Source organism: Glandiceps talaboti, chromosome 10 (genome assembly GCF_964340395.1).
Source record: "Glandiceps talaboti chromosome 10, keGlaTala1.1, whole genome shotgun sequence".
NCBI lineage: Eukaryota > Metazoa > Hemichordata > Enteropneusta > Spengelidae > Glandiceps > Glandiceps talaboti.
Window position 1 is genome coordinate 11151662 of NC_135558.1, and position 24912 is coordinate 11176573.

General features: G+C 35.3%; 1 protein-coding gene across 1 annotated transcript in view; it reads right to left on the reverse strand.

The window, feature by feature from the left end:
- Positions 1-24912, reverse strand: part of LOC144440858 (early estrogen-induced gene 1 protein-like) — a 63229-nt gene that overhangs the window by 1349 nt on the left and 36968 nt on the right. Inside the window, exons 2-8 of the mRNA XM_078130288.1 lie at positions 15660-15780; positions 4134-4277; positions 3783-3829; positions 2067-2239; positions 1191-1408; positions 468-573; positions 11-89 (exon numbers count right to left, since the gene is read on the reverse strand). Coding sequence (XP_077986414.1) covers positions 11-89; positions 468-573; positions 1191-1408; positions 2067-2239; positions 3783-3829; positions 4134-4277; positions 15660-15780 — 888 coding nt within the window. The remainder of the gene's footprint in view (positions 1-10; positions 90-467; positions 574-1190; positions 1409-2066; positions 2240-3782; positions 3830-4133; positions 4278-15659; positions 15781-24912) is intronic.

A 24912-nucleotide genomic window follows, 5' to 3' on the forward strand; every position in this document is an offset into this window, starting at 1 on the left:
TTTCACCCACCTATTTTTGATTTGTTGGCTACCAAGTGCTGTGGAACCATCCTTGGCAATGAACAGCTGTAAACCTTGATCTCCTTCATCTAGTAAACAAAAGAAAGCACAATTGATTACTACATTTGATATCTTACAATAGGGAACTTGCAATCCAGACTGAGCATGCTCAGATGCAAAGGACTATGGGATTATCTGTGGTTATCGTAATAACTTATATGGAGCTACCGATGAAATAAACCTCCCACACTGGTTGATTATTTGTGGTTACAAACAATGTATCAACATTATTTACAATACAAATTGATAAGTATTTATTACCATATTTCCCATGATGCAACATTCAACATGGCGGGTTTGCAAGTTCCCTATTCAGGTCTTATCGTCTATACTGCAAGAAGTGAAAATCATCAATTTCTTTGGCTTTGTTTACTGTGGTTTATTTGTAAGATTACAAAGTGCCATACCTCCAGATTTACTATCTGCAGTAAAATCTTGCTGTTGTATTAAAGACTGAATCACTTCATCAGCATCAATCCTTGTATCATCTACTCTTCTCTGACCTTCTTCTTTCTGTTAGAGAGCAAAAATAAAAGAACATTAATTTAACTTCTTGAAATACTACCACATAAATGTATAATGTATGCAGTTACAACACATACTGTGTTCTCCCACCTTAAAATAATTTATGTACATACAGTCACATACATTTGTTCCAAATATCTCCATCCCTTGCTTGTTCTGTAGACTGAGACAGACAGACAGACAGACAGACAGACAGACAGACAGACAGACAGACAGACAGACAGACAGACAAGAGACAGACAGCCAGCCAGCCAGCCAACCAGCCAGCCAGAGACAGAGACAGACAGACACAGACACACAGACAGACAGACAGACAGACAGACAGACAGACAGACAGACAGACAGACAGACAGACAGACAGACAGACAGACAGACAAATTAAATATACAGATTTTATCATAAAGATGTGATGGAAAGTAAGAGAACGGAGGAGACAATGATAATGATACACCAGCCAACAGAGAGAAAAATGTGGACAGAAGACAAACAGTGACAACTGACTAAAATTCTTTTAGATGTCTGTCAACCTGTTTAACTTTTATTATCTATCACTACCTATAATTTTCTCTGTGTTCCAAATTAATGCTCATATTAAATATTCTCACCCTTCTCCTTTCCACTGAGTTAGTCCATGAATTCCTGCCTGACTCCGTGGTTTCATTGACACTGTTTCCACTGGAAGAAGGTTCTGTGTAATTACTGGAAGATCTGGAATGAGTGCTGCCAGTCCTGGAATGTTGACTGTTGTAGCTGGAGCTTCTGGAGTGTCCTTTAGTGACATCATCAGTTCCTGCAGCGCCCTCTTGGTCAGGACTTACTAAACCTATCACAGACATAGAACAGACAGATTATAGTTTAGGAACTCATGAATATGCATTGAAATGGATGAAGACTGGGTGTGTTTCCTCCAATGAAAGACGGCAATTCAAATGGGGTCAGAGGTCACACTGTTGAGTAGCATCACCAACTATTCAAAGTAATGTGCTTTACTCCACTGAAAATGAAAATTACAATTTGTTCCTTTTCATATTTATGAAACTGATATTTGAGCTGGAGGTGTAAAACTTTATTAATAAACTATTAAACTGTCACTTATTTTGACGTATCAAAGTTCTACACTAAATACGACACCGGTAATCCAGCCTTTGGTTCACTAAGATAGATGCAAACTAAATATATTGTTCTTCAATGTGGTAGATTACACAAGTGGGTGATAGCGGTGCCTCTGTTGTGTGAATCTAATCACCCTGTGATCAAGATAGTGTAAACATTGGAAGTCCCAAAACAGTAAACTGCAAATTTATGGAACTCTAAATAAACTAGTTTTCAGGGACGCCTCCCTACTGAGACTATAATTAAACCAATGTCCATTCAATAGCTTATCACTGTTGTATCAACATGTTATGACAATAGTTTTAGTTTGTGTCTGTCTTAGAAAACCACAGGCTCAACTACCAGGGTAATATTATGACTGACATTACCTGAAGAAAGAACACTTGGTCTGGCTTTAGATTTACTGATGGTACTACCATGTGATGCTATGCTTCCACCCTTGATAAGTTCATCTGCAGACTTTGTGTATGAACCGAGATAAAACCGACTTCCTCCTGCATGAGTTACTTCACCTGGTAACACTAGCTCTTTGACATCTGGACTGCAATTGAGAGAGAAATGTTGCTGTGTAAAGTTTGATGATTTCAATAAAATAATCGATATATTCCTTTTATCTTCTTTGCAACCATTTATGAAGCAAACATCACGAATGGGCATTATCATTTACTGAAAATGCTGGTTATAGTTATTTGCTGCAGATGCCTGGACAAGAAAAAGTCTAAAACATGTGTGTACACAAACTCAACTGGATGATTCAAGCCCACACTACTGGATCTATTCTAAATAGCGCCCCCTAGTGGCCAAACTACACAACCTTTCATCTTTCAGATAACTTGATATTGAAGTGGCCAAAAAAATTCATACAATTAAAATGTGAATGTCTGTTTTCATCCAAAAATAACTCTTAACCATCACATCACAATTTTTGTGACACTATATCCTGTCTCAGTGGGTGAAATGCCACAACATTGCTTATCATGTGAACTGATTTTCATGGCCAGGTCACTAATTCTTACTAATTTCAACATCCTAACTAACTGTGTTAGGAGTCACATCTATGTCAACCTTACAAAAGGTAAACACAAAATACCTTCATTAAAAATACTCTCCCACAACGTTTTGACTTATTCAATATTTTAACAATTAATATTTCAACAGTGAGCTTGAAATATCTGTTAGTTTCTTTTTCTCAATTCTGCCAAAATAAACTATGATAGAGACTGCTATCAGTCAGTATTGGTAACAGATATAGAGTAAAACAGTATTCAATGATAACAAATCTAAAATTGGGTCACGACCTTGTATTCATATCATCTCTCATGTTTTAGTATAGAGGGCGGTGTATGACCTGCACACTAAATTTTTGCCAACAGTGCAGCGTTACAATATATCAAATGAAAACATTTGATAAGTTTTTTATCTTTATAGCATTGAGAAAACACTAAATGTCTACCAACAGTTCATGCTGATTACATGTAGATAGGATACTACAAACCTTGACATTTACCCTTCTACTTATTTCGGAAATTTTCAAGTCTGCCACTGGTATCTAGAATCTAGAATCTTTGTAGATTATGGCGTCTCATGTTCTTCAATAATGTACTGAGTGGTTACGAAAGACACGTTAAAGGGGTACAAGCTGAGTTTATACAAATTTGGGCTAAGTTTTTAAAAGGTACTCACAATATTGTACTTACTGAAGCACACCTAACCACCACTTACAATTGACTGAACTCAAACTTTGTATTAACATATAACTCACAAATGATCCAATGACATAATTTATGATACATATCAAAAAATATTTAGGAAATCCGTACTATGCAATCAACTGTTCTAACAATGCCAGAAGACAATTGTAATGTTATAAACAACATGCATCAACATTAACATTATATTGGAATGTAGTTTTTGTTAAAGTATTTTCACGAGAATAATATGCTTACAAACTCAGCCTGTGTCACTTTAACAACTACATCTACATCTTGTTGTGTTTCTTCTCCAAAAGAAGTGTACATTTTCAGGTATACAGTGCATGGTTCTTGAATATACTAGAAATGGATTTATAGCTTTTTCGTACTTACGCTTTAAAACATGGATCTCCACAGGCAAGGGCCATTCCTATGGTAACCTGTAAAGTGAAACTCCTGGAGTTATTTTGTGTTGGCTCCCATGACTGTATAAAGCAGAGTATATTAAATTTTACTAAAAGTTGTTGAAAGGTCACAAACAGTCACTTTGAGTGTATTCAACCTACATGTGTTGGATATCATGTGAATAGTTGGAGTTTAACAAGTTTGAAACTTAATATAAAAAAAATAAATCTTATTAAACAAAAGCACTGGGTGTTTGCCGAAGTGAGGGCGCTAACATCCTCAAAATGGTAGAAAAAATGACAGGAAGTCACTGTAATGAGAAAGAGATCACAACCCTACCTTAAGAATACTGTTATCTTGTCGATGTTTGGAATCATAACCTTCCAATAAATATCGTCTAGATTTATTAGTTGCACCCGCATACTCTGCTAGGTTCACATCAACATATCCAAGTTTGACATAACTCTTGCCACCTTTCACTTCCTGTAAGTAAATCACACAATAAACACTGTCACAGTTGCTTGAACAAAAAATTCTTGATTTTATGTAACTTTTTGTCAAATTTCAACTTTATTTTTTATTGAAGTCAAAGAAATTATGTTTATGTACACATTGATCTAAAAATGGTGAGTCATTTCTGTCACAGAAAGGTAGAATAAGTTATTGGAATACTCATTTTGTCAAGTCACAACTGTCAATACAATGTCCATATGTAGATCACGGTATATCCATGGATCATAGCATACACATGGTATCACTAAGCTAGGGTTTACCATTTTACAAAAGTAAATCATGTGCATTGATACATTTTGACAGAAAGAGCATTTTGTCTTCTATAAAAAAGGGAAATATTCTAGCAGAATTTTGTACACACATGTATGCAGAAAAAATGATAAATACAAATGTGTAAGATAAATTAAAATATGGATGCCATTTACTCATATTTTATGAGGTTACAAAACAAAGTGATGCATTTATTCTGATTATATCTGACCACGTTTGGTTCAATTTGTTTTGTGCACATCAGAGATATGGTGAGGACAGACAGACAGACAGACAGACAGACAGACAGACAGACAGACAGACAGACAGACAGACAGACAGACAGACCTTAATGTAGTTAGTCCCCCTTTGAGGACTCACATTTAAGAGACTAAAAAAAGTTAATGAAATAGCTTTCACTTCTTCTCCATCAGACAGAAACAAGCAAAACACTGACACTTCATTTTTTAAACAACAGATAACTTAGCTGGTTGGTCATTTTAGACAAAAGTCTACCAAGCAAAATGGACACCACCCTACCATAGTACCGAAATGAAATACTTCAACATATGAGGATACTGATGAGAATAGTGTACCACCCAGGACAGGAATTCATGGTTTATTTGCTCTGACGAAAGTAGTACATCTGTGATAAGCAAATCTGAAAACTGACAAAACTTCAAGATAGTCGGTGATATTGATGATCTAAAAATCAACATTAACCAGACCACCAAAGCTTTCCATGACCCAGTTTTCATTGACACCACCCAGGGCAAGTACACATCACAAAATATCGAAATTGCAAGTTGAGACAGTTTTATGGTAATTATTCGTTGGACGAATACAATCTTCTATACAGACAAAATCGATAAAAGAGAAGGGTTACTTAATTTACCACGGTTCATTTCAATTATATTGGAAGACAAAACAATCAATTTCTCACCACGTGATTTAAATTAGACACTTAAATTCCAAATGTCATTTTTAATGAGTGCGAGATTTCTATTACTTTTATCAGCGTGAGAAGAGAGTGAATCAAAATGATTCAATAATTGTGTTGGTCAGTAGTGTACTTAAGAATTAATTGCTAGATTAATTGCGAGAATAAAATAGATACATTGTACCTCGTCAGATGATGTACAGTTGGTAGAGATAATATTTCCAGTTTGTCTTCTGGAATTGTTTTGCCTAGGGCAGTACATGTATTTAAAGTAGGTTAAATCTAGCTAGATGCCATCATGGTCTCTAACCACGAAAGCGAGATCTGAACGATTCGATGAAGGATGTGTGTGTGTGTGTGTGTGTGTGTGTGTGTGTGTGTGTGTGTGTGTGTGTGTGTGTGTGTGTGTGTGTGTGTGTGTGTGTGTGTGTGTGTGTGTGTGTGTGTGTGTGTCATTTCAACTGGCTTCTCATGCAAAATCATGGAAGATTCTATGGGGAAACTCTCACTTTAACGCCTTTCCCCTTCGAAGCTTGTTAACTTCCACAATTTAGCAAAATCACTGGATGGAGATCATGGCATCTGTACTTTTGTGTCTGTTTTTTCTGCTTCGGTTTCTTCACAACATATTTTTAAAAAGTTTAATGTCTCCAGGTAAAAACTACTTTTTGTACTTAGAGCTAGGTACAATGTAATCAAAGCCTCACCATTTTTTGTATCAATGGCCTAAGGCACAAAGTGAGTCCAGAGATAACCTTGACTATCTGGTTCAACATACTGCCTCTACAGATCAAGCCAGTTAACCATAGACAGTGGAGGGGAGATGAGTTAACCAAGTCTCAATTTGATTAAAATATGATGTATGAACACTACTAGATTTCTTTATTTACCTCTATTTCCTTCATATATGTATATTGTTGTTTGTTTTCAAATTTGTTGTTCTGGGAGTGAGCACCTTCCCTAGTTTACTCCCTCATATGGGATCCCTGATCTGATGTGGGAGTGAGCACCTTCCGGGGAAGGAGGCAATCCAGATCTGATGTGGGAGTGAGCACTTTCCGGGGAAGGAGGCGATCCTGATCGGACGTGGGAGTGAGCACTTTCCGGGGAAAGACGTGATCCTGATCAGACGTGGGAGTGAGCACCTTCCGGGGAAAGACGTGATCCTGATCTGGTGTGGGAGTGAGCACCTTCCAGGGAAGGAGGCCATCCAGATCTGATGTGGGAGTGAGCACCTTCCGGGGAAAGACGTGATCCTGATCTGGTGTGGGAGTGAGCACCTTCCAGGGAAGGAGGCAATCCAGATCTGATGTGGGAGTGAGCACCTTCCGGGGAAAGACGTGATCCTGATCTGGTGTGGGAGTGAGCACCTTCCAGGGAAGGAGACCATCCAGATCTGATGTGGGAGTGAGCACCTTCCAGGGAAGGAGGTGATCATTCATGAGACAACAAAATTGAAAACAAACAACAAGATACATTTGCATGTAAAGGTACATGTACATTGTATATAAATCAATCTAGCCATATTCCTACATCAGATTTTAATCACATTGGCTAAGTCTCTGAACTGGCACAACTTACATTGTACATATATATTCCTGTAGCAATGATCAAAATTAGCAGATAGACTACTAGACTATTACAAACTGATGGAAAATTGTAGCTGAAACAGTTCACTCAACTGACAACCAAGCATAGAAGTTAATTTCAAAGCCCTGTTAATGTCATATACAATATGTTTCATAATACACCTCATTAATCATATTCCATTAATGCAGTCAGCCATATGCACGATGGATGTCATCAGTGATAGATCATAACTCATATTTTTATATCCTACGTAATGGTAGTACAAACTGATACACAGCTATCAAATCTGAAATTTATCCTTCCATTATCTGTGTGTTTACATAGGCGGAATCTGCCAAAGTGCTCATGACAATCCAATTCTCTCAACAAATATCATAGTTCAATGTACCAGAAATGATGTCAATTTCCTCTTAGTACTAGTAGTGTTGCTGTACCGCAGTTTTAGGAGAAATCTGCCAAAGTATCCAGAGTTATCCTTTAATTAAAACTACATCAACTGAGAAATGACACATTACAGTATAACTATAAGCCTTCTTTATCACTACTGTTAAAATCATCCCCAAAAAACAAACTATGGATCATTACATAAGAAACAACAAATTTTGCCACATTTTCATTTATTTGTCATAAGTTCTCTTTTTCATGTGAAATTGTGGGAAAATAGGAAACACAGAGGGTGCTACCTGTTTCCAATATCCAGATCCTGTTCAGTACATGGAATCAAAGTTAACATACATGTAGTTTCACAATTTTTCACATCTATGTTTGGGGTACTCATAGTCATACATGTGCTTAGAAAACACAAACTATACTACTGTAAGTCATTCTCGCAAACCAGGGCTGTTATTTCTTCCCAAACACTGCGAAATAACGAGACTCTGGCATCTTACAGCTACGAGAGCAGTATCCATAGTATACGTAATATATTAATGAACAATGAATATGAATCTATATATATATACAGCACATTTTTGAAGGTACGGTTTAAGAGGCAGTGGTTTGCGACAATGCTGTAAGGGAGTTTTGAGCATGCAGTAGTTTATTGTTGACAGCAAAATTACAATCCACTACGCTCGACAAAATTCAGCCTGTGGACTTCGGATCTCAATAGCATAGCTATACACAAGTACAATACAGGAAATACAAAATGTACAAGAGAAGGTTCTCTTAGTCCACAACACAGTATTTCTTTTCATACTTTATTTTCCCGACAGGCAAGTTATTGTACACCACTTCGCTAGTCTGAATGTTAAACCTGTCAAGTTACGTCTAAGTTGCAGACATCTTAACTTTTCGGATGATCCCACCTATTCAGCTAGTACTAGTATTTGAGATCAAATGTCTTACTGTATGCCATACACAAAGAAAACTCATTCTTTCCAACCACTCATCAAACAGCAGTCTTAAATTTCTCTTTAGATAATAAGTGACGTGGTAAATATAATACCCACATAGTATAACAACCAGCCCTATTTAGGAACAATATCTCAACTGTTTACATGGTCACATGACCACATTTGAGCAAACAACGTACAAAGTACATGTATACAGTAGGTCAGAAAATCAAAATATATGTGTACTTTTTCGGCTAATTTCTTATTAATTTTGGACACAAATTGAAGTTGGAGACATTATGAACACAGAGTACATTTTGTAAATCATTTAAGTTCAATTTTTTTGAAAATTTTAGAAAAAATTTATATAATTTGTGTATTGTCGTAATACTGAGAAGTGACTGTCCTCAAAATAGATCTATGGTAGTTCACATTCCTTAAGTTTGACTCATTCCCTAAGAGTACATACATATACGATTTCACTTTGTGATGTAAGGCTCTCCTCAATAGATAAATCAGTTGATAAGATGGTGGACTGATTCTTTGATTTCACTTAACTGACGATTGAATTGATCTGTGGCCATAAATCATCACTAAGAAAGTAAAATAATGTCATTTTACTGATATAGAACTGATGACAAGATAAGAACATATATAAAATCCAAAACTCCTAAGTTATTTGGTTGCTATGTTTACTCAGATTTTAATGCCATATTTAAGGATGATGGTATACTAAATATTATAGTAGGGCTGATGCAAGTACTTATCGTATCTGTGGTAAGAATCTTAGATGTAGTTAGGTTCTTGGTTGCCTTAGAAACAAATTGAAGAACAAATCATTTGTATTACCAGGCTTTGCACTATCTATCTAACCATCCATCCATCCACTCAGCTGACAGATAGAGGGCAGTAGACTACTGTATATTTCACTTGACAAGTTTGTCCTCCTGTTTCTCTTTAAATCTTGTAGATAAATCTCCTCATTGCTGTGCATGTCATTCCTTATCTAATAATCGTCTGATGTCTATATTTAGAAAGTGATTCACATCTAGGACAAGTGTACAGCATTTTGTCACTAAGCCTTCTACTTCAAGACATGATGCCATTGTGTATGAAACTACACAAAATACTGCTTTATATTAAGGGATGACTGTAAGATCTTGTCATGACAAAAGCTCTCAACCAATAGTTGTGATTGCAAATGATGTCATAACATGAAAATCAACGACGGAATGTCATTAAACATGATATCATGATGGTTACATACTTAGCATCCTTGCATGTGAAACACTGTATGGGGACAGGTACGTGTATACAAACAACATGTACAGGTACGATCAAGTCTAGTCTGGGAACCTTGGTAAAGCGACTGACTAGGGAACTCAGAACTAGATTTCACCAGTTTACAAACTTGCACAAACACTGTATGAGTGGTGATACATGTACAGATAAATACGAACTATCGGTACTACCAAATCTGGGAACCAAGGCAAAGTGACTAAGGAACTGAAAACAAGATTTCACCTGCTTGTGACCTTTTACAAACACTGTATAGGCAATGATACACACAAGTATGAACTACGAGTACTATCAAATCTGAGAACCTTAAAAGTGACTGGGGGAACTCAGAACAAGATATTGCCTACTTGCCACCTTTTACAACAAGTAGTATTATAGAAAATGATACACACAAATACAGACTACCAGCTAATCTGAGAACCTGGGTAAAATGACTGGGGAACTAAGAACTAGATTTTACCTACTTACAAGTAGTATATAGAAAATGATACACACAAATACAGACTACCAGCTAATCTGAGAACCCGGGTAAAATTACTGGGGAACTAAGAACTAGATTTTACCTACTTACAACCCATTACCATGCACAGTTTAAGCAGTGATACACATACAAGTACAAACTACCATATAATCTTGAAGCCAGACACAAATATTTAGACAGAAATGTTAACAGTCTCATTTGAAAGGAGTTGACTACGCTAAAAGTGTACAATATTGGAATTGTCACATTCGATCATGTTAAGAATAAAGGCTGATTCTATTTCTCTGCTATAATGTTCAAAATGTGAATTTTATAAGGCTCGAAAGTACAGGTTGACCCTGAATAACTTTTGGCAAAATAAATGTAATCAGATATACAGTACATAAAACAGTAGTACAAAAGTGCATGGGTATGCCTTACTAGTGTTTTGACTAGCTTAATGTATACATATGTACATGTAGATGAAAGCTACTAATACACAACAGCTGACCAACTTAAAAAAAGACACGTCTTTAGGAAAACTGACTTTTCTTTCCAAAAATTACTGCCATAATACTTGAGTATGTATGAGTGTGTATGTGTTGCACCATGGTTGCACATGCACACATGATTTATGTGTGAACATGTGATGGTTGCCATATACATGCATGTACATGTATGTGTATATGTGAATGTGTGTCTGTTTGTGTGTACAATGTATGTCCATGAATGTGAAACCCAAAAGCTGCAATATATTAGAAGCACATGAAGAAAGTATTACGACCATCACTGAAGTTGACAACTAAAACACATATTATCTATGGTTACCCCGGTAACCTCCTTGTAAAGCCTTATCAGCTTCTTGTAATACTGAATAGTTATTTCCTTAACAACCACCCACTATGCAAATACCCTAGGGAGGATATACTACCTGGAGGTGAAAAAAGTGAGTTTTGTTTGATGGATACTGTAGCTGCAATTGTTGACAGATATACCTCACCAGAATACATAAAGAACCCAATTCTATCAAATACAGACTAAGGTACAATTGCACAATGTCACACAAGCTCAATATTAAAGCGAACTTCATTTGTTTAGGGAGGGAGGGGCTCTGGTGTCAATGCGATTGCTGAACTTCATTTTCACACTTCTAAAACTGTGGTGAAGGTATAAATCGTAACGATACTGTATAGGAACTAGACTAACAAAGTGATAAAAATTTACTTCTATTAAATGTCAGATACAGTGCTGGGTTTATGGTAACTTCTCAGGAAACAAATTCGTAGGGTTGAAACTTCATGTTTACCATAATGTTTTTACATTGCATCAATCATAGTGGTGTGACTGCTAAAATTTTCATCATGATTTACATCATCTATCGATGTGTGATGTCACACTTGTGAATGTTTGTTATGGGGTATAGAAGGGGTTTTGTCCTAAATGAAAGATTTTGTTTATTGAGCTTGTGGGACATTGTGCGATTGTTCCTAAGGGTACTAGTTGAGAGGATGGGCTGTTAGAAAATACTTGGGTGAGAACATGAATGAACTTGTAATATTATGTTTTCATTCATTCATTCAACAACAATGGAGGTGTGTATGATATAATAATGTTATAACACAACTGTATACTTTACTAAATTCCAGACACAGCAATTTTCACACAAAACTTTCAAGAATTTAACCAATTTTATTGTCTTTGAAAGAATGAATGAATGTAACCAGCTCAATCAACTTTCATACAGGTACCAGCAAAAATTTGTACAAATATTTTTCTTCTAACTGTTGATGCTTGGGTCACAAGATTTGGTTAGTTTTAGTGAACTTAATACACAGTGAAATCTACAGTCCAGTTGAATACCAGGTTTTTTAGTACCAAACTTTAGCAAAAACTCAGAACTTAAATTTCATTTTTTTATTGAGAAATACATGCCAGTTTTACCAGGTTTCATCAGTTTTCAAATCTTTTTTTTTTTCCATTTTCAGCCATTTTTCCACTAAACAATATTCATATGATACTACATGTTTTTGTATCTAAATCAAAAAACTTTTGAACCTTTTCACAATTACATGTAAAAGTTAGCTATCTGAGTGACCCCTTGACATGATTCTCTGTGAACAGGGCGTTGTTGTTTTTCATGTACAAGCTACAATGTTTAGTTATTGTTATTTTAACAATATTTAGTGAATATATTGTTGGTTGTTCAATCGAAATTAATACCCCTGTTATAGCTAGTATAGTTTTAATCAATACACTTTATGAGGATAGTTTTTAATAGTTTCTACTAGCGTACAACTACTACATTTATCAGACCTTTAACACTTTTCCAATTCAGATCATATATGGTCTCTTTCTACATCATTCCCTGTTAATTTTCCTACATTTCCTGTACAGTGTATAACTTCAATGTTCCAATTTCGATGTACACTTGTAGGGTTTCAATTCCCCCACTCCCCCACTGTCCCTGTACACTTGTAATGTTTCAATTCCCCCACTGTCCCTGCACACTTGTAAAGTTTAAATTCCCCCACTGTCCCTGTATACTCTTGTAAGGCTTCACTTTCCCACTATCCCTATTTACCTGAAGGGCTTCACTTTCTTAAGTTTCAACCACTTCATTCATATAGCTAGATTTTCATTTTATCATTTTCTGTGTGCATTTTCAAAACTTTTTTTTCCACTAAGCTCTTTGTAAAGCTTTATTCATCACATTTCTCAATTCATTCAACTACCTTTACATGTTAAACACATGTACAACAACCACAGTAAGCATATAGGGGCCTTCCCTAATTCACGACAGCAAATAACATGAACAGAAGGGTACATGAAAATCATAGACAGCTAATAAAGCCTCTCTGATTCAGATTGGTAAATAACAATGCAGCAGTTATCGAACATACAAGCAACTTTGCTGCTTCACATAGCAAATAATGGACAGGTCTATCAAAGGTAAACATATTCAGACAACTGGTACCAACCAGTTTACCTGTACTATCAACCAAACTGTGAGTATACGTGTTACGACATTGTTCTCTCACAGAAAGGGAAAGTAACGCCCCATATGAAAGTTTGATGACCCCAGGTAGACGCACTAAAGTTAGTGGTGGCCACGTGGATTTGTGCCACGTCAGAGACTTCTATACAAGTACAATGTATTGTTTTCTGAACAATTGACTGACTTGTCAAGAATTCTTGCTGACTACCAAGGTATAACAATGCTATTGTACTAGCACCTCGGCTATCACACAGGTATGGTAAGAATGCTATCCTGCATAGTGTACATCTTAAACACTTGTAGGGAACTATTTACTGGCATTCAGTGCAAAGTCAATATATACCTGTGTGTGTATCCATGTGTGACTCACAGAAGTATGATGAGAAAGTACTCTATGAATACAAAGTTTGTTGACACCTATCTCAACTTTGTCAGAGTGAACAATTTTCAGCTTTACTGACTATTTGGGAGTATATTGTTACTGATCAATGAAGTATAACTAACTGTCCAGGTTGAATCTACAATTAAAGTTTATCTAGCATAACACCTATTACGTGAACAAGTTTATATAATAATTATAGCGGAAGTCATTGCACAACATAGGTTATAGGCCACCATTTATTTGATAAGACCCTTAAAATTCAAGAGTCAACCTGTGTGTATATGTGTACCAGTCAGCCTGTCTGTCTGTACATCCATATGTATGTACATTATATATGTATGAGTATATGTGTCTGTCTGTCTGTCTGTTTGTCTGTCTGCCTGGATGGACGGACAGATGGACGGATGGATGGATGTATTAGTATATGTATGTATGTATGTATGTATGTATGTATGTATGTATGTATGTATGTATGTATGTATGTATGTATGTATGTATGTACATGTATGTATGTATGTATGTATGTATGTTTGCATGCATGTATGTATGTATGTATGTATGTATGTATGTATATACGTGTATGTTTGCATGCATGTATGTCTGTATGTATGTATGTATGTACGTATGTATGTATGTATGTATGTATGTATGTATGTATGTATGTATGTATGTATGTATGCATGTATGTATGTGTGTATGTGTGTATGCATGTGTACATATACACACGAACACACATGCAGAGACACACACACATATACTAGTACGTTCTTATCTTAGCTAATACATTAATTATTCTTCATTCTTTTTCTTTAGAAAGAGTTGTACTAAAACTATTCACTATAGGACTACAAGTAACCGTTCAAAGGAAAACATGTTTATACATTACAAATCAAGATACAATTTTTATGAGACATTGATTCATCTCAAATAACTAACAGGATATCTATATATCTCAATAAGTTGAATAATAATTGTATAAACTAGAAATTAATGATATATAGTAGTATATGTATGCAATTCAGTCTGTTCCCATAAAATAATAACGTTTGCTTATATATGGGAAAGATAGATAAATGACATAGAAAATTTATGGCTGAGTGATTTCAGAATCCAAACCATTCAAGTGACAAGTACTCATCGATAAAAATACATTATGATCTCAAAATTATTAATAAAATTGAAGATAATTTTCCAACAAGAAATTTGAGACATCATCCTATCTCATCACCCCTCCAGCTAAATTTCACATTAATTAAAGAAATTTCTGACTTCATCTCTATCTCTGCTCCTACAGCCCTCCAGCTTTCATCTTTAATAAATAATGACAGTACCTCAAAAATATATATCAGTTTTGAGATAATCTTTATAATAATTACATTTCATTCCCTCATTACACTCATCCCCCCTCCTCCACCCCCTTCCCCTCTTTTACTTACATTTACACAATTCACGTCTTAGAACCCCACTGTTTACAGGTACATCTTGCTTTCTATCCTTCACATGTCCTCTTTCTTTTTCATATCCTAATCAATAATCTCTCTACATTTTGATAACATTCCTGAATATTTAAACATGTTTGTATTTCGTTGACCTAACTGCACTGACGCAACAATTTGTTTACATTTTTTTACACTACTTTCACAGGCTGAGAGAAGTGGGGGCACAAGTGTCGGCATTTCAACGTTGCCTCTTCGAGTCCCCATCAGAGACAAAACTATAAATAATGAAGTCCACAAATACTTGTGGTAGCAGTAAAATAAATCAAAATTCTACACTAATCAGGATTATTCACTTTAAATTAACATTTACGTGAAGTGGGTAAAATCTACCTTTTTTCTTCGCTAATTTCCGCACCAATTGTAGTATGAGGCAAGGAATATATTTAAGTTTTACTAGATTTACACCCCTCTGTTACCAAGGTTACCAAACCTTAAAAAAAAACCACTCACATAACCAGTGCAAGTATTCAACTCCTGTGTTTACAAATTGCCATAACAACACATGCATGCCACAGGATACCGATAACCAGGATATGGAAAGCATAGGATTGTTTATTGTTGCCATAGCAACATGGGTGAATGCATAATAACCATGGTTACCTACCTTTCTGACTGAAACTCTGCAGATACAGGGATCTAGTATTCCTGTTGAAACGTTTGCATTCAGCTTACAAGGAAAATAAAACTTTGTCATCCATTTGACGCAGTGATTACTGACTTCCTCTCTGTAAAAGTACAACAATAAAAAGGAAATGTTACATTCTGATTTACATGACAACTACAGACATAACGGATATAGGAACACTTTATACATGTATGCGAGAGACAGTCAGGCTAACCATAGCTGGTACACAACTGACAATACACATGTACAATCAAATAAAATCTAGGCAAAGGATTTGGTAAACATTTTCAACATTTGGTTGATAGTTTTTGGTACACTTCATTAAAGTCTTTGTCCGTGTTTTATAAGCTTCAAAATTCATAACTCCAGCATTTTCTTAAAACAATTTGTTACACAAAATGATATTTTTCATCCTGAAGTATATTGCATCACTTTCAGGTGTAAATGTAACTGTGCATATACATGTACCATTTTTACAATCACTCATTTGAGAAGCGATAACTTGTCGCGGACGTCAAAGTACTAGTACCTAATTTGCTTAGCCTACAATGTTGGACGTGAAGTATTCCCCAGCATGCACTGCTCTAGATGCTACTTCCTGCGCGAGCGAGTTGGAATCTTGTTTCCCAAGATTCTAACTTGGGGAGTTCTCGTAGGCAGAGCCCCCAGTGGTGAGAGTCTGGGTAACCAAGACTAGGCTACAATGTACAACATCAGTAAGTCATTATTTCTAACATAACCACCAATAATGTTCCAGTTATATCTAATGCAGCTTTAATGATATTAATTTACAACTTTAATATTTGTTAGGGTCTCATTTTCACTGATTGCAGACAAGAAACCTACAAAGTCTTGATTGGCGAAATTTCAAAGGGATTTCACTTTTGTCAGGAGACGTCAGTGATTATAGTAAATGCCGTGGGGAAATAAATCATTCCGCACAATTTCATTTTCCAGGATTGTATTGATACCAAAATGGAGTAATCGGATTATTTTATTTGGATTTTCAATTTCACTAATGTAGAAAGACACAGGATGAAACCAACACACAAGATGAAACTGATACACAAGATGAGCAAAATACTGTCTTTACTAGGAAATATATACCAAGTGGAAAAAAACAACATCAGTGAAATTTAATTGTAAGGTTTGAAAAGAATGACATTTCTCACTTTGTTATAGCGTGTGTATTGGTTGGAGCTGTGATTGTATGTTCAGGGATGTATTAATTTATTGTTGGGGCATCACAGAGTACGGCGATGAAACCTATACACTGGTTGAATATTAACGTACTAGGAAATGATAAGTGGAAAAACGACACCAGTACAAATTATTTCTAAGTTTTGATCATACATATCTCACTTTATTATAGCCTGTCTACTGCAGGATCTGTGATTGCATATTCAGGGATCCGGATGTATTAAATTAATGTATATTGTTAACAAGTCACAGAGTACGGCGATGAAACCTATACACTGGTTGAATAATGTACTAGGAAATGCTAAGTGGAAAAACAACACCAGTGTAAATTTATCCAAATTTTGAACACGTATACATCTCTCACGTTGTTTCTTCTGTTTAATGTACTCTATTTCAAGCATATGGTAACATTAGTTCATCCATGTACTGTTCTCATATTTGGTGTATATACATGAAAATATATTTCAATGATGGTCGTGTTGCGTACAACAATGCTTTTATTAAAGAGGCATGTGAGTATTTCTAACACGTTTGCACATAGTTATAACATGACATTCGAGAGCAAACAGTACACTCTCACTCAAAATTTAATTTTAGACTCAAAAAGAGTAATGTTTTCCTTTACTGTGCAGCCTTATCTGATTTTGTGATTTCTTAACAGTAAATTTTGGAAAAGAGTTGTGATGGATTGTTTTTAACTATGTACTGTAAATTAGTCTTTTTGAGTATTTTTTAAATGTTTTTTGTGCAATTTTTAGTGTATGAGCTGGTTCTCGAAATACGTCATTATTTTGCTGGCTGGTTTTGTGATTATACATGATTCGGGGATGTATTGTTGAGCAGTCATCAAGTTGTTGAATGAAATCCGTAGAATGGTTGAAAATTAAAAACACGATCTCCACTAAGAAATTATCAAGCAGAAAAAAAAAATTAGCACAAAAATATTTAATGTCTTAAGATTCCCTCTCTCACTAATGTAAATTCTACTGGGCTGGATCTGTGACTTTGTACATTCTGGAATGAACTTACGTATGTATAGCACTATAGCAGCATCACTCATATATACATGTAGCCACTCTAATTTGGTTAACATGCTGGTAACAGTATTACACAACAGAATGTATTCAAGGCAACATCACGATGAATTCACTAATCCTGAATAATATGCTGATAAAACTAATGGAAAAAAACCAACATGAGAGACCATCAATGCATCAACATGTCGTCTAACTTGCACCATACACATACTATCAAAGTAAACACATACATACATATTATACTAAGTATATATACCAATGCCTGTAATTTGACTGCTTGCATATATATATAACAGTCCTTGGGGCTTCCCCTGACCTCCATTTCATTTATTGTAACCAAATATTTCAACAAAGATAAAAGGAACATGTGTGAATAATCATCTTGTAACAAAACAGGAAGAGTCACGTATGACATACTTATTTTTTCTATTATATGCATAGAATGCAGTCCGCTGACTACATACATATGTATGTATGATATCTCAAATAGATTATTAACACCAAATCAATCCAAAATCCATGTCTTTGAGGAAATCACTACACAAATTGCCTAAAAAAAACCTGCAATATTCATCAATTCCAAGATAACAAGTATATCATAAATAAGAGTATCATCACAAAAATTCTGAGTTTGAGTTCACTGTTCATTTTCAAATCTGAAAAAATTAAATGCTGATTTTTTTGTAATGTAATCAACTCAAAAGGAAGTGTCATTATTAATATTTGAACATCTTCTATTACATTGTCACATAACTTTCTTTTATTGGGAGAATTATCTGGAAAAGTGGTCAACATGAACACTGTGTCCATGTCTACTTTTTCAGTTTACAAATACCACCATCCTCTTCATTCTTTTCATTTTTAATTTGGAACATTCCTGATAGAACTAATAATATTCTTTTATTTCATGGGTTTTTTTCAAGGTCTGAAATATCTAAAAATTCAATTTCTATATTAATCAACAGTGCAAACTCCTGGAAATTTAATAGTAGTAAATATTGTTATGGTAACCGTTCACAATAAACTGCACACAGTATACAAGAATGCCAACCACTGTTGAATTATTTACATTCCATCAAACAAATCATCAAATTTGACAATTGTACAAAAACAGTCTTTGCTGTTACTATGGTAACCATTCCCCATCGCTGTGCAAGCCAAATACTAACCATCATTACTACAGGCTTCATCTTCCATGAAAGAAATCATTATTTTCAAAACTTGCAAAACCCTGTTGTTCCTTTGTTACTATGGTAACAATTCCTTTTAACTTTCGTTATATGGGTAATAACAATCACCATTTGCACTCAATAACAGATCCCAATGTTATTTGAAAATTACAAACGAATGAGTGTTCACTGTTACTATGGTAACCTGTCTCGATTTCTTAGGTCTCAATTCTAAGGTCAACCAAGTAATAACAATCATCATTGCATCATTCACATTCCATTAAAGAAATCAATATTCTCTTCCTATCCAAGTTATAAGACACTAAATATTGTAATATATAGCATGCCCGTATATATTTTTATCAATGGAACTCCTGCTATGTGTGACACACCCAACTCTGTAATCTGAGGCTAGTGTAACCTGGTTATGGAAGCCACATCCATGCCCAATACAACTCAAGAATCTCCTATATAAAATCCTATATGAAAGCCAAGTATCAGTCTGATATCAACACTGGCCTGGTTTTAATTTGTGGTATTTTGTTCTCTTCACAAGTTATCACTGTGTCGTGTACACATTATTTTTCTTCCCCGTCTTGCTATGCGTCCTGTTTTTTTCCCAACATGTAGTTTTTTTGTGCAGAAAGAGGTTTTCGTTGATATCAATCATGGCAATCACATTAAATATCCTGTTAGGTTAAAAAGTTAAATAGTATTACATGTAACTCTGAAAACGACTGTGAATTTAATACTTTTAAGGGGTATCTTTAACTTTTGCACTCTAGGTTTTACAGCAACATTCACATCCTAAGGACTAGTGCAAGCACTGTGGTAACCCTTCCATTTGCTATTACACATTGGTGAAGTGTAAGTGCTAGCCCGATGTTAGCACTGAGCTAGCCCAATACTAGCCCATAGCAGCCCTTGTTAGTCTTCGACCATACTGTCTTTCTCCCAGTCACATATAGCCACCAGGACAGCCCAGTGATACATGTACAATGTAGGACAGCCTTTAACCACAGCCTTACAGCACAGAACAAAAATAAGGTTAGCATAGTTGAACTGAACTGTACTACTATAGCTATACTCCATTTGACTTGTCCACATAACTTGTCTCTATCTGATTCTCAACCTTGACAATTCTTCACCCCCAATGATTAATGAGGCAAGAACCTTTATGTTTTATTTCACTTCCAGTAAAATGTATCACCATGTGGCACAGTGCCCGGTCACTCACTCACTCACTCCCTCACTCGCCTACCAATGCCCTTTAGTAGTCTCTGTATCAACTTCCATGTGTATATTGTATACATCTTCCACATGTACATGTTACATTTAAATTCCTTGATGTTTGACATTGGGCATTCCTGGCATCAAAACAAAAGGACTGGGTTATTCTAGACCAGAGGCTATAAATGGCTTTGAATCAGATAACATCCTTCCTTGGTGGTGAATATCTTCAGATTCTAAGCCATGGATAGCCTCTAGACTAGGTTATTCAGTCAAGCTCTATCACCTTCTGTAAGAAGCTTAGTTTTACCATCTTCCATGTACATGTACATGTACATATTATACATACACTGAAAAACCTGTTGACATATGTTGAACATTCCACTAGAGGACTGGGTTATTTAGTCTAACGTTAGCCTGGAACCAGACTTTCATTTCAAGATGATACGTCTTTCCATTCATAGGAAAGCTGGGCCACCAAGCTAGTCTAGTCATGTACCTAATGAAGCTTTCAGTTTTGTCACGATAACACCATTAACGGTATCATTATTCAGTTTTATCAACAAATGAAAGAATCACAAACTTTCTTTATACAGCATAGAAGACCACTAGCACCATGGATATATCACTGTTCATAATAAATCCACCAACTCAAATGTCAAATGTCCACATATGTACATACCCATCCTCTTGCAACCAACTTACTACATATTCACTACACCATTTGAAGCAAATTTTCAACACCTATATATCCGTGAGTAAGTCATGTAAGTTGTTTCTGCCTACATACAAGTACATGTCTATTTCTCAAGATACTTTAAAGTATTATAGGACTTTGTCTATTTCTCAAGACACTTCTAGAGAACTTTGTCTATTTCTCAAGACATTTATATAGGACCTTGTCTATTCCTCAAGACACTGCCGTCTGCTATAGGACTTCGTCTATTTCTCAAGACATTGTCTATTTCAGAAATTTCATTAGTCTAAAGTTCAGTATTGTAGGGCAAAGGCAAGAGCCAAAAACTGCCACACAACTGGATTTGAGGCTAGCCTATATCAATCAATCAATCAATCAATCAATCAATCAATCGGTTAATCGATCAATCAATCAGTCAATCAATCAATCACTTGGCTGCAGGTCTATCACACACTTCAACCATTTCAAGACACATCACTGCATGAACAATATGACAGCATAGAAACCATGCTATATTTCGCAATGTCTTAACTATAGCATAAAACAGTTATTAGCAATGAAACCATCCTCAGCCAAGTAACCAGTCTATATCAATCAATAAACACACTACAGGTCTACTTCACAGTTCTTAAAACTCTCTTTAAATACAAATCAATGCAAAAACAGTATAAATCACATGAACACCTTAAAATACTAAAATCTATACTTTAAAACCACTAAGAGCAATAAAAGTTCATTTTATGACTTTTTAACGCCTCAGCTTCATAAATTAGCATGTTTGACAACTAATGGTTGAGATCTGGTGAAACAAAATGCATGTAAAAATAGGAACTTGTAAACAAGCTTCAATTGGCAATTGATGGTAGTTTCACTTCTGTATGTGTCAATACAGCAATAAACTGCTTGGCATAAAGGCACAAAACAGTCTTTGTTTATCACAAGTGAAGATTTTTTTCCATAGGTTTGTACCATTTATGTGTACATCTTTCTATTTGTTCAGTTTAAATGCACTGCTGGCAGATCAGATATCTACACAAACAAGTACAAAATTCTCTTTCTATATGGAATGTTCACACTTTGTTTATATTTCTCTCGTATTAGTAACAGATGCTGACACAAGAAATTCCATAATTGCATTGATACCATCGATATAAAGGTTACATTGCAATAATCCCTGAGGCAGGCACAATCCATTCCAGGTACATGATGTAGATGTGTTCTAAAGCCAAGATAAATACCGGAACTGCCATATTATTAAATGCCATAAATACCGATATTGTCTGTTCTGTCTCACACACCTAAGGCTACATATCCCGATTGTAGAGCCTGTTTACTGGTTTTGGCTGGGACTGCCTCCCCCATATCTACAGATGACATATGTACAGTTATCTACAGAGACTACTTTTCAGAAGGCAAACTTTCTTTGGCCAAGATAAATACCATGACATTAATGCTATAAACTACAATTACCTATACTTGTGTTATGTGCTACCTAGTAGTTATATACCATACACCAATTATATGGCCTGTTTTAGCTGGTATTACCTTGGATTAGGTTTGTCTTCCTGACACCTACATATCATAATAGGTAAACAGACAGACAGACAGACAGACAGACAGACAGACAGACAGACAGACAGACAGACAGACAGACAGACAGACAGACAGACAGACAGACAGACAGACAGACAGACAGACAGACAGACAGACAGACAGACAGACAGACAGACAGACAGACAGACATATATAACTGTATTACAACTGTATAGAAAATGGACAATTCTATTTGGGTACAAAGTGTAATAAAAGATATTTAAAGACCACTACAATGAAATAGGCTAATGTTATAAGTACATGTATAAATGTATTGGCTATGAAGACAAGCGTTCTTTGGCTTAAGATGAATACCATCATACCAATGCACTAAACCTTACAACGGTGACATTTATGTTCTGTTCTGTTTGGCAAACCTACATGCAAGACTAAACAACCCCATGGTGTGGCCTGTTTACTGGTATTGGCTTGGCTTAAGTTTTTCTTTTGCTGTAACTACATGTAGGTGTTGATGACATTTAAAGCTTAATACATCAATATTAACAAAAGACTACGTACTACACTATTTTTATCAAGATTTATACGTACTTTAAAGTATTTCCATTTTGGCTTGTGCTACTTTCAATTCAATTTTATTAATCCTTGTACTGTTTGAAAGGCTTGTAATTTGAATTCACAACATGGTTTTCATATTATCCATGCGAAAACATAATCTTACTTTACACCAGGTCAGGTGACTCATCATGTGACCTTTCACATTTTTTTAATCTAGCAATATTGACTCAGGTTAACCTGTTGACCCAATCTCCTTTATCCATTGCACAAATATCAAGTAGGGCATATTTATTGATGACAAAGAAGTATATTTATTCATGACAAGGAGAGAAAAAAAATATATTAAGTCAATATCCAGATTGGATGCTAACATGTCATACTGCCATTTTGTGTAACTTGAGAAATGCATGAATGTTATCATTAATCATGCTGGCAGTTACATCAGTTATCTTGAAGGCTTAAAATTAAAACATACAAACGGCAGGGTGACAGTGGGTGATATAGATATTTTGATCTCATGATACCTCACGTGCAGCCACGATGGCAATGACAACGTGTATACCTGGAATTCTTTATGTTAATTATATAACTGACAGTTTTTGAGAGTTCTGTTCTACTCCTGTTGAGGATTCTTTTGTCACTAACGGTAGACATTGCAATGCATTGTTTTGAAACCCAATATATTTAATTCATATGTAATCATTTCCTGCCTGATTATAATTTTGTAAATTGTCACAATATTTAATTCATACATACTCATTTCCTGCCTGACATAATGCACAGTACATGTTCTTTTTTTTATCATACACATTATAATATTTCATGTCTTATTCATATAATATTTCATGTCTTATGATTATATAAAGTTTCCTACATCAATGAAATTGGAAATACCATTATATAAAAAGATTACCTAATATACACAATAAAAGAATTGCGTTGTGCACAAATTTTGAGGTGTTGATAAAACAGTCATATGTGAGTTAATATTCTATTCTAGGATGATAATAATACAAAATAATGACGTTATTATATTTGTAGGTATTTATGAATATTCAAAAAAAAATACCATTATTAGTGATTGCATAGTATTTAATATCCGATGCAATCACCAATGATGGTATTATTTGAATATCCGTAAATACCTAATAACATCATTATTTTGTATCAAGATAATCCTAGAACATAATATTTTTATCCTGGAATAGAATACTAGCTCACAAGTAACTGTGGTTGATAGCAATGACTTTTTTACACTGTATATAGTCTGGATGCAAACATGGTCTCTATGTGAGTGGGGTGTAAATCGTAACGATACCGTATAGGAACTAGACTATGTGAGTGGAGGTGTAAATGGCAATGATACTGTATAGGGACTAGACTGTGAATGGAGGTATAAATGGTAATGATACCGTATAGGGACTAGACTACATGTATGTGAGTAGAGGTGTAAATCGTCATGATACCATATAGGAACTAGACTATGTGAGTAGTGTGTGTAGGAATTAGACTACACTGCATAGAACTAGCTTGGCAGGGGTGAACAAATCATTTTGTGAACTGGTGGTCCCCGGACCAGTGCCTTAAAAAATCCAGCAGTCCTTCCTGAAAGAATTAGTGGTCCAAGGTCCCACTAATGTGAAACATTAAATCTTACCTATGAATCTGTATATTCAGATGACTTTTTGATATAGTCATTAACAGTAAGGTAAAATTTGTGTGGTCCGCCCAAAAAAATCGATAGTCTCGGACCCAGGACCAGTGGATTTGTTCACCCCTGCTTGGGGTAT